The sequence below is a fragment of the Schistocerca cancellata genome, chromosome 11 (assembly GCF_023864275.1).
Source record: "Schistocerca cancellata isolate TAMUIC-IGC-003103 chromosome 11, iqSchCanc2.1, whole genome shotgun sequence".
In the NCBI taxonomy this organism is placed as follows: domain Eukaryota; kingdom Metazoa; phylum Arthropoda; class Insecta; order Orthoptera; family Acrididae; genus Schistocerca; species Schistocerca cancellata.
Genome location: NC_064636.1, coordinates 13,533,240 through 13,545,279, shown reverse-complemented (window position 1 = coordinate 13,545,279; position 12,040 = coordinate 13,533,240). Strand labels below are relative to the sequence as shown.

At 46.6% G+C, this 12,040-nt stretch overlaps 1 protein-coding gene across 1 annotated transcript in view; it reads right to left on the bottom strand.

Moving 5' to 3' along the window:
- The window catches only part of LOC126108823 (5'-AMP-activated protein kinase subunit gamma-2), a 1,182,277-nt gene that overhangs the window by 1,137,944 nt on the left and 32,293 nt on the right, over window positions 1-12,040 (bottom strand). The window contains exon 2 of the mRNA XM_049914186.1: window positions 5,920-6,108. Within this exon, the coding sequence (XP_049770143.1) occupies window positions 5,920-6,108 (189 nt within the window). The remainder of the gene's footprint in view (window positions 1-5,919; window positions 6,109-12,040) is intronic.

The window sequence follows — 12,040 nt, the reverse complement described above, 5'->3', positions numbered from 1 at the left end:
CAGGTCATCTAACCTGTGACGAGCCCTGAAGGCTAAAGGATATCGCAACAACCCTCACATTCTTCAATAGCTGAAGCAGAACATTACGGATGACGTTGCAGCAATTCCAGCAGTCGAGCTTCGATCCGCCTTCAGCAACTTGCTGACCAGGGTCCAGAAGTGCCGAGAGGTTACTGGTGGCCTCTTCCAGTATCTGCTGCAGTCATGTCGGTACTGTACTCCCTTTCCTCTGCTGTGTGTGTGTGTGTGTGTTACGGAGTGTGTGTTACGGAGTGTGTGTTTGTGTGTGTGTGTGTGTGTGTGTGTGTGTGTGTGTGCGCGCGCGCGCGCGCGCGTTTTTGCAGCCTGCAACTTTCTGAGGGCCACTACTATTTGCTCTGCCGTTACGTCTTAGTGGACGACATTTTCTATACAAATATCAGCGCTTTAACTCGAAAGACAGGATTACCCAAGACATACGAAACCACCTACCAGAATCTGTTTTTGGTGACAAGTACATTCGCAAAAGACCACAACTTAATCAAGGCTCTGTTGGTCCAGTTTGTCCCACTCCTCAACGGCGATTCGGCGTAGATCGCTGAGAGTGGTTGGTGGGTCACGCCGTCCACAGACAGCCCTTTTCAATCTATACCAGACATGATCGATAGGATTCATGTCTACATAACATACTGGCCGCTCTGGTCGAGCGATGTCGTTATCCTGAAGTAAGTCATTCACAACATGTGCACGATGGGGACGCGAATTGTCGTCCATGAAGCCGGATGCCTCACCAATATCCTGCGGATATGGTTGCACTATCGGTCGGAGAATGGCCTTCACGTATCGTACAACCGTTACGGCGCCTTCCGTGACCACCAGCGGCGTACGTCGGCCCCACATAATGCCGCCCCAAAACAGCAGGGAACCTCCACCTTGGTGCACTCGCTGGACAGTGTGTCTAAGGCGTTCAGCCTGACCGGGTTGCGTCCAAACACGTCTCGGACGATTGTCTGGTTGAAGGCATACGCGACACTCGTCGGTGCAGAGAACGTGATGCCAATCCTGAGCGGTCCATGCGGCATGTTGTCGGGCCCATCTGTACCGCGCTGCACGGTGTCGTGGTTGCGAAGATGGACCTCGCCGTGGACGTCGGGAGTGAAGTTGCGCCTCATGCAGCCTGTTCCTCACAGTTTGAGTCGTAACACGACGTCCTGTGATTGCACGAAAAGGATTATTCAACATGGTGCCTTTGCTGTCAGGGTTCCTCCGAGCCGTAATCCGTAGGTAGCGGTCATCCACTGCAGTAGCAGCCCTCGGGCGGCCTGAGCGAAGCATGTCATCGACAGTTCCTGTCTCTCCGTATCTCCTCCATGTCAGAACAACAGTGCTTTGGTTCACTCCGAGACGCCTGGACACTTGCCTTGTTGAGAGTCCTTCCTGGCACAAAGTAACAGTGCGGACGCGATCGAACCGCGTTATTGACCGTCTAGGCACGGTTGAACTACAGACACAACACTTGCCGTGTACCTCCTTCCTGGTGGAATGACTGGAACAGATCGTCTGTCGGACCCCCTCCGTCTAATAGGCGCTGCTCGTGCGTGGTTGTTTAAATCTTTGGTGGGCGAGGTTACTGACACAGTCAGTTTTTCAGTTCTGGGAACCGGAGTGATGCGAAACTTTTTTGGTTCCCAATTTTCGGAAAATGTTTCAAGTTGTTATATAGAAATTTTAGTAGAAGATACTTTTACTTTGACTATGTGAAGAAGTCTGACTACTTTTTGAGCTTTTGTAACGTCCAGTCTTTCTCCTTTTCTCAAGCAAGTTGATGTGGTACAAAGTAAGAAATCCGGGTGGCGGTGTGAATTGTAGCACAAGGTATCCGATGTGAGGAAACAGCAGACCAGTTGCATTAAGAAACAATTGTTAACTCTACTAGTGGGCTATTTCTTCACGTCGACGTTCTTCAAAAAGAGTTGCTGAAAATTAACAAATATGTAAATGACAAAATTGCTCCTTGTGGTGGGCGGAGACGTGTGAGGGGAAATGCCGACGTAATCGGCTCTCTGCTTTTGGTTTGTTTTGCTTCGGGGTGGAAAAAAACAACTGGGGTGATACGTGCCCAAGTCAAAACTGTAGAACACGAAGACAGAGAGGCGTTAAAAAAACGAGTGCACGTCAGTCCGAAGTGAGAGAAGAGATCTAAGAACAGGGATGTGAAGGAAGGGCTAGGCAAGACACCAAACACAAACGGAGGCCGAAAACTAAACATTAAATGGCATTTGTCGTACTGCTTTGGATCGGCGCTCGATGCTACCAACAGGAAATGCAACGGTTAACTTCACCACGCAATTTTGACACTATCCCTGATACTTTGCTGGCGTTTGCAGAAATTGAAGTAGAGAGAGAGAGAGGGGAAAAAAAAAAAGCGAAGTCGACATGAAATGTTTCGGACAAATCCGATGTGTGACGAGAATCGAATGACGAACCTATCGGACACTTTTCATTGTGGCACTTACAAGGGAACCTCCCCATCGTACCCCCTCTCATTTAGTTATAAGTTGGCACAGTGGATAGACCTTGAAAAACTGAACACAGATCAATCGAGAAAACAGGAAGAAGTTGTGTGGAACTATGAAAAAAAATAAACAAAATGTACAAACTGAGTAGTCCATGGGCAAGATAGGCAACATCTAGGAGAGTGTGAGGTCAGGAGCGCCGAGGTCCCGTGGTTAGCGTGAGTAGCTGCGGAACTAGAGCTCCTTGGTTCAAGTCCCCCCTCGAGTGAAAAGTTTAATTTTTTATTTTCAGACGAACTGAAAACGTTAAGAACATATGTTTTGACAGAGCACAGGGAAAACTGTGCGACTCTGAAACTGTTGCATTAACTTGTTGTAGTTTATGTGACGAACTCTTATGTTTTCATCACTTTTTTGGGAGTGATTATCACATCCACAAGAAAACCTAAATCGGGCAAGGCAAAAGAATCTTTTTACTCATTCGCCAAGTGTACAAGTTAGGTGGGTCGACAACATATTCCTGTCATGTGTCGCAAATGCAGTCACCAGTGTCGTATAGAATATATGAGACGTTTTCCTGTGGAGGAATCGGTTGACCTATGACCTTGCGATCAAATGTTTACTGTTTCCATTGGAGTGGCACGTCCTTTTGTCTACTAATCGCACGGTTTTGCGGTGCGGTCGCAAAACACGGACACTAAACTTATTACAGTGAACGGAGACGTCAACGAACGGACAGATCGTAACTTTCCGAAAACAAAAAGTAAACTTTTCACTCTAGGGAAGACTTGAACCAAGGACCTCTAGTTCCGCAGCTGCTCACGCTAACCACGGGACCTCGGCGCTCCTGACCTCACACTCTCCTAGATGTTGCTTATCTTGCCCATGGACTACTCAGTTTGTATATTTTGCTGATTTTTTTCATAGTTCCACGAAACTTCTTCCTGTTTTCTCGATTGACCTGTGTTCAGTTTTTAAAGGCCTACCCACTGTGCCAACTTGTAACTAAATGTGAGGGGGCTGCGATGGGGAGGTTCCCTTGTTAGATATATTTACCATTGTTAGCAAACTGGTCATAGCCAAGCGTGAACGTCCATCGCTTTTACTTCACTTCTTGCTCTAAGGGGGATACGCAGGCTGCTACCTGCTTGATGTACAGAAAACTTCATAATAAATCAATACTTAAATATTGATCTCTAAAACCGGTAATATATTTACGAAGTGCAGCCTATATTTTTATAGGGTAGTTTGTCGATATTTTTTCCGCAGACACATGGACACTTTTCTCCAAGAAGTCGATGCTTTCCTTCGGTACATCGACACTTTGATAGAACTGTACTTTTAATTGATATATCGAGGGCCAGTAATGGTTTTTTAAATACCGACCTCAGCATTCCGATATTCTTAACCCATTATGACCCAAATTAATTTTTTAATTGAATTTTTATTCCTTAATTATAATGTACATAGTGTATGAAGCACAGTAAGTACAAAAATAGGCAAAGAATATTTATACATGCTGATATAATGGCCGTCCTCAAAATAGGACACTGGGATCTAACAGTATCGTATACCATACGAAACTGTATTCAAGTCTGAACTATTTATTTCTTGTGTAATGCTACAAAACACTTCACACACCGTGTTACACGGCATGTAACACAGTATGTTTTTGGTTTCCCATTGCATTTAGCTCTCACACATCATCTTTGCATGCTTCTTTTGTCAATAATATGACCAATTCCATCAAACCTGATGTCTGGTATCACTCCCAACCGACTTGATGGGTATTCCGTTGGACGTCCAATATTCGGTCTTCCAGTGTCCAATTTCAGGTATTTAACTGTAACAGCACGTCTGAAATCCAATAAATCGTGTGCAGTTTTCCCATATACTAGTCTGTAGAAGAGCCAGACATTTACGAGGGCCATTTCCAGCAAACGTGTAATAGGACCTAGTAGCATTTTTTTCCTCTAATTACCGTCGCATATTTTCCAACTAACCAGTCATGGTGGTCAACACCTCCCAAGTACGCGTTATACGACTTGAAAACGGCTGGTTGTTGCACTTGTGTCTTCTTATTTTGTTTGTCTACTGTACCACGTACCTACTGCCAAAGGTTCAACTTGGTCAAAATTTGTACCAATTGTAACTCATATGATGTCCTGCCATTGAACAAATAAGACTTGACTATTTCTGTCGAACTGGTAGTCATAGTTTCCTCGAACTGTCTTTCTCAGTTGGTTGCTGCTCATTAGTGGACAGTCACCAACTCTATTCTCTCTGACAGCCCCAGTTGCTCGAAAACCCAAATTTCTCAGATGAATCTGAAGATCTCTGCTAGTGAAGAAATTGCCAAAGTATGCAGAATGATTCTCGGGTTTTCCAATGCAGTCCAACATGTTTAGGACTACTCTTGAGCCCAATAGTAGGCCATCCCTTGCAGTATCTTCTGGATCCTTTCCACAGTATAAATCAAATTTGGAACAGTAGCCACTTGCTCCACAACTTATAGCCAAATCTAATAGGCTTGCCTCGGATAAACTGTCCATCTGGAACTCTATTATTTACTAATGGGTAACATAGTCATAAATATACTTACATAATACGCTGTAAATTTCAAAGTAACTTCATATCCTGTAACATATATTTATAAAAGAGGGGTTGTTACTTACCTCAGCAAGAAAATCTGGCAAAATTACCACGTTGTAAACAGAAAATGCATCTGCAGTAGCAGAGTTTCATATTCGAACGTGCAGCAATACAAATAACTGAAATGATAACACCAAGTCCCCGTGTCCTATTTCGAGTACACCAGATTTTATAACAATGGAAAACAATGAATGTAGCTCCAATTGAGCTAACAATGCAAGTAGTTTAAAAGACACATCGTTGACTATAAATAATCGCAAAAAGATCTTTGACCCATATTTCAAATGTTACTAAATTGTCGATAAAGTAAATTCCTGTAATAACGAAAAGTGTGCCGCAGTAATGGTTCAAATGGCTCTGAGCACTATGGGACTTAACCTCTGAGGTCATCAGTCCCCTAGAACTTAGAGAACTACTTAAACGTAACTAACATAAGGACATCACACACGTCCATGCCCGAGGCAGGATTCGAACCTGCGACCGTAGCAGTCGCGCGGTTCCGGACTGAGCGCCTAGAACCGCTAGACCACCGCGACCGGCGTGCCTTAGTATTCAATAATCAATCAATGGTAGGATTTATTGCTTTTAATTTCCTGTGAGCATACATTTGTTATAAAAGTCATCAACAAATGACGTATAACAGTAACAGTTGCTAATTATTAATTTATCGTGTATTTACAGATAAGTATGTGCTCTGTCCTCAAAATAGGACACTGGTACTTGATGGGTTAAGGATGCGAACAGTGGTGAGCCCTAGCAGCGGCGCACTCACCTGGCGAGCCGCGCTGCTGCCAGCGCGCCCTGGCGGCGGCGCCCGCGGCCGCTGGAGGCGGCTGCTGGAAGATGGTGGCCACGTGGGGGCGGCCGCTGGAGGTGAGCGGGCCGCCGGCGCCCGGGTACGTCGCCGTCGACGAGCACAGGTCGGCCATCTCGTCCGCCTCCTCGTCCTCCACCGCCTCGTCTGCAACCCAAACACACACACACACCCGCTCTGATAACCAAAAAGCACGAAGGACAGCAACTAACTAACGTGTATCTTATAGCACGGTCGGGGGACTTCAGCAGATGAGAAAGCGCGACTGCAGCTGTATGTCGAGAATGTGTCTGTAGTACTCCACGACTATAGTGCGCGTCATTTACGACGGCGGCCGAGTTTGGTTTCGTTCTGCGCAACTGACGTCACAACACACAGCCAGCCAATCAACAGAGAACGACGTTGCCAGAGCTCGACTGCAGTGCAGACCATAGACGAGTGTCTTCGGTTTTAGAAACGTTCAGTCATAAGTAAAGTAACTGAACGAAAGCGATGTCTCGGTAGCAGACTTTCTATAAAAGAAAGTTTGGAAAAAAGCATTCTTTATACCAATTGCTTCACATTCTATTAATTAATTAAACCAAACAAGCAATAAGCCTCCTAATTCAGGCGATAGCAAGGAAAGGTGTTTGTATCATTCTCACGAACCGCTTTTTCGCAATAAAGGACAGCGGTAATTGTTTATTTGCTATTGTACTTCGACGAAACGTGAGTAATTCACAGTCATACCAACAGTGTTTGTTGGTAGTTTGCGTGACATTTTGAAGTCCTCTAGGAATATATTTGAATGACAAGCTACGTTAGCGTAATGGTTTGCCGGCACGGTAGCTCTGCGTGTTGGGTCAGAGGGTTAGCTGCCTTCTGTAACAAAAGTTAATCGATCAACAACGAACTTAAACGAATGTCTTAAGACGTCCGCCCCGAGCAGATGCAACGAACAAAAGCGAACAAAATGAGATTTTTTTTAAAAAAAGTTAAGGTGTATGACTGCTAAGCGAAAAGTTCCGAGTTCAAACCTTATTCGGTGCTTAATATTTTGTTCATTTAGAAACAATTTCGTAGTTTCTTACTTAATGAATTTTTATTCGTTTGAATGTAATATTATGGACTTACTAGTTCTTTGACTTCATTATAATAAGTTTTCGGTTCTTCTAATTTTGTCCTCCAATATCTCTTTTCACAGCAATTAAAAACAATGAGAAGGCACACCTACACTATTTATCTTATCTGTTTCGTGTGTGTATCTTCTCTTCCGCAGTCGCTGTTTTACTATTCATATTGAAATACATTCTTTTGCGACAGTATTAAAAGTATTATTTAGAGCAGAATTTCGGCTTGTACGTTACCGAGCTACTTGATTGTCTGACGCAATTCTTTGCTTCGCTGCTTTGCCAACATCATATTCAATGTTTTCGTCAACCGATCTATGTTTTGGCAAGTATTTGCTGTCCGTTGTGACAAACAATTTGTTTGCGCACTGCGTCTCTCTGACAATATATCGTCGCTAGGCAATCAAAACCTCGTAACTCAAATTGGTCAAATTTTACAGGAGAAACAAAAAACTAATTATAGAAATCACATGAGGACCTGATTAGTCAAATGTAGTGGTTTCTGCTAAACAATATGGATCCGGTCATTGGTACATAAGACTTCATTATGCACTTCAAATTGTCTGCCGGCTTTTGGAGTTACGAGGTTTTCACAGTTATATTTTTGGTAGTGATGGAGATAAGAGGCATGTAACGAGTGCACGGTTAAGAATTGAAATGAATTTCTTTTAAAAAAAAACTTACTTAAATTTTGCATTATTTGTGTATTATGAAACGTCTGTAACGATACATTGTTACAGATATAAAGTGAAATGAATAATTTCACTTTGATCAAAATATTGGAATCTGGATGTTAATAAATTACAGTGTTTAAAAACATAGAAACAATGTTGTTAGCTTTAATTAACCTTTTCTTACTGTAAACATTTGTGCAGTTTATTAACATTTATTATTGTTACTATTGCTGCTACACTGACAGTCATAGGTGGCTGTAAACAAGTTTAATTTCGGCTGCATTTTTTTATGCACGGACGTGTTCTCTCATTACAAATGTGAGGCAGTGTGTCATAAAATGAATGCACATCGTTAGGAAGGACCAGCTTTAGTTGTTGCAAATGCGTAAACTTTTCTGCGCCGATCTTTTGTGGTGAACTGTAGAGAGGGGGCGCTGTAAGTGAGCTGGGTATCCTTCTTGGTCTCTGATGTAACAGGCGTTTTCCGTATTCTACTAACAAGTACGTAAGAAACCAAAATATCAGCCATAGCAGCACCGATAAAACTTACTTTCTAAATAAACATTTAATAGAAAACGAATAATGTTTGTCCAAAAAGCTTCCATTGTTTAGAATTATCGGTTTATTAAAGCAGTTCGGAAGAGCGATTAGTACTATTTTAATAAGAATGCTGACAGAAACAAGCAACATACACATGGCACTGAAAGTTCCTCAGATTAAAACTCCGTGCCGCACCGAGACTCGAACTCGCGTTCGCAGGAGAGCTTGTGTGAAGTTTGGAAGGTAGGAGACGAGGTACTGGCAGAAGTAAAGCTGTGAGGACGGGGCGTGAGTCATGCTTCGGTAGCTCAGTTGGTAGAGCACTTGCCCGCGGAAGGCAAAGGTGCCGAGTTCGAGTCTCAATCCGGCACAAGGTTTTAATCTGTCAGGAAGTTTCATATCAGCGCACACTCCGCTGCAGAGTGAAAATCTCATTCTGGAAACACATGGCAATGCTGAGACAATTTAACTTTACATGAATATGTGACCTCTTTCGAGCAAGTCCGGAAGAACTAACACGAGACGCTGAAGTCGAGTGGCCCCGATGGGCAATGAATATACCACCTTTGATGCGGATCCACCTTTTCCAGCGGGAATGTAAAGATGGATAGCAGTTGGTGGGAATGTGGGTCCGGCAAGGGGCGTTCCGAGATAGTCCGAGTATTTATGATACACTGTGTCCGGCTGGCGCAGTGGTTAACTGAACTGCCTAGTAAGCAGAAGATCCTAGGTTCGAGACCCAGAGCGGCAGACATTTTCACTCGTCGCCCCTGACTGCGCACATTAGATTCTTTCCTTTTTCCCACTCCTTCCTCAATTTACACGGTAATGTACCTGTTACCTCATGGCGTGTTCTATTACATGTACCCGTGTACATGCAGTCTGTGAGTTTTGCCCTATATTATCTACACTCCTGGAAATTGAAATAAGCACACCGTGAATTCATTGTCCCAGGAAGGGGAAACTTTATTGACACATTCCTGGGGTCAGATACATCACATGATCACACTGACAGAACCACAGGCACATAGACACAGGCAAGAGAGCATGCACAATGTCGGCACTAGTACAGTGTATATCCACCTTTCGCAGTAATGCAGGCTGCTATTCTCCCATGGAGACGATCGTAGAGATGCTGGATGTAGTCCTGTGGAACGGCTTGCCATGCCATTTCCACCTGGCGCCTCAGTTGGACCAGCGTTCGTGCTGGACGTGCAGACCGCGTGAGACGACGCTTCATCCAGTCCCAAACATGCTCAATGGGGGACAGATCCGGAGATCTTGCTGGCCAGGGTAGTTGACTTAACCCTTCTGGAGCACGTTGGGTGGCACGGGATACATGCGGACGTGCATTGTCCTGTTAGAACAGGAAGTTCCCTTGCTGGTCTAGGAATGGTAGAACGATGGGTTCGATGACGGTTTGGATGTGCCGTGCACTATTCAGTGTCCCCTCGACGATCACCAGTGGTGTACGGCCAGTGTAGGAGATCGCTCCCCACACCGTGATGCCGGGTGTTGGCCCTGTGTCCCTCGGTCGTATGCAGTCCTGATTGTGGCGCTCACCTGCACGGCGCCAAACACGCATACGACCATCATTGGCACCGAGGCAGAAGCGACTCTCATCGCTGAAGACGACACGTCTCCATTCGTCCCTCCATTCACGCCTGTCGCGACACCACTGGAGGCGGGCTGCACGATGTTGGGCCGTGAGCGGAAGACGGCCTAACGGTGTGCGGGACCGTAGCCCAGCTTCGTGGAGACGGTTGCGAATGGTCCTCGCCGATACCCCAGGAGCAACAGTGTCCCTAATTTGCTGGGAAGTGGCGGTGCGGTCCCCTACGGCACTGCGTAGGATCCTACGGTCTTGGCGTTCATCCGTGCGTCGCTGCGGTCCGGTCCCAGGTCGACGGGCACGTGCACCTTCCGCCGACCACTGGCGACAACATCGATGTACTTTGGAGACCTCACGCCCCACGTGTTGAGCAATTAGGCGGTACGTCCACCCGGCCTCCGGCATGCCCACTAAACGCCCTCGCTCAAAGTCTGTCAACTGCACATACGGTTCACGTCCACGCTGTCGCGGCATGCTACCAGTGTTAAAGACTGCGATGGAGCTCCGTATGCCACGGCAAACTGGCTGACACTGACGGCGGCGGTGCACAAATGCTGCGCAGCTAGCGCCATTCGACGGCCAACACCGCGGTTCCTGGTGTGTCCGCTGTGCCGTGCGTGTGATCATTGCTTGTACAGCCCTCTCGCAGTGTCCGGAGCAAGTATGGTGGGTCTGACACACCGGTGTCAATGTGTTCTTTTTTCCATTTCCAGGAGTGTATATAGTAGTTGGTTGGTTGTTTTGGGGAAGGAGACCAGACAGCGATGTTATCGGTCTCATCGGATTAGGGAAGGAAGTCGGCCGTGCCCTTTGAAAGGTACCATCCCGGCATTTGGCTGGAGCGATTTAGGGAAATCACGGAAAACCAAATCAGGATGGCCGGACGCGGGATTGAACCGTCGTCCTCCCAAATAAGAGTCCACGGTCTAACCACTGGGCCACCTCGCTCGGTCTATATCGTAGCTCCGGAAGTGTGATAGGAGCTGAAAAATTTGTGGGACAACGTTGCGTGGGGCAACAGGGGCCATAATATGACGTCGGTTTTTTCTCGCTAGGTGGGGTCTCTTCAGAGATATGAAGGTAAACTTTGGTTTTTTTAAGGGGATGCTATAGTTGGTACTTCTGATAGCGGCTATCGAGACTAATCCAATGATGTGCAACAGTAAGATCTTCGGAGGTCAACGAAGGCCACAAAGGTGACATGAGCGTCCATTTACGGTAGGTGTTCGAAGTGATGACCATTGGTATCAATGCAGTGCTGCAATCTTCTTATCATGGATTGAGTCGTATTCCTTATCACATCGGCACTTATCAAAGCACATGCTTTGACAATTCTCTCTCGTACATCTCCAGGTGAAGCCATTCAAAAGAACGGCCTGCAGGAAGCTGCTGTGGCGGAGCGGATCTCAAGAATGGAGACGGTTTAACTACACTCCTGGAAATGGAAAAAAGAACACATTGACACCGGTGTGTCAGACCCACCATACTTGCTCCGGACACTGCGAGAGGGCTGTACAAGCAATGATCACACGCACGGCACAGCGGACACACCAGGAACCGCGGTGTTGGCCGTCGAATGGCGCTAGCTGCGCAGCATTTGTGCACCGCCGCCGTCAGTGTCAGCCAGTTTGCCGTGGCATACGGAGCTCCATCGCAGTCTTTAACACTGGTAGCATGCCGCGACAGCGTGGACGTGAACCGTATGTGCAGTTGACAGACTTTGAGCGAGGGCGTATAGTGGGCATGCCGGAGGCCGGGTGGACGTACCGCCGAATTGCTCAACACGTGGGGCGTGAGGTCTCCACAGTACATCGATGTTGTCGCCAGTGGTCGGCGGAAGGTGCACGTGCCCGTCGACCTGGGACCGGACCGCAGCGACGCACGGATGCACGCCAAGACCGTAGGATCCTACGCAGTGCCGTAGGGGACCGCACCGCCACTTCCCAGCAAATTAGGGACACTGTTGCTCCTGGGGCATCGGCGAGGACCATTCGCAACCGTCTCCATGAAGCTGGGGTACGGTCCCGCACACCGTTAGGCCGTCTTCCGCTCACGCCCCAACATCGTGCAGCCCGCCTCCAATAGTGTCGCGACAGGCGTGAATGGAGGGACGAATGGAGACGTGTCGTCTTCAGCGATGAGAG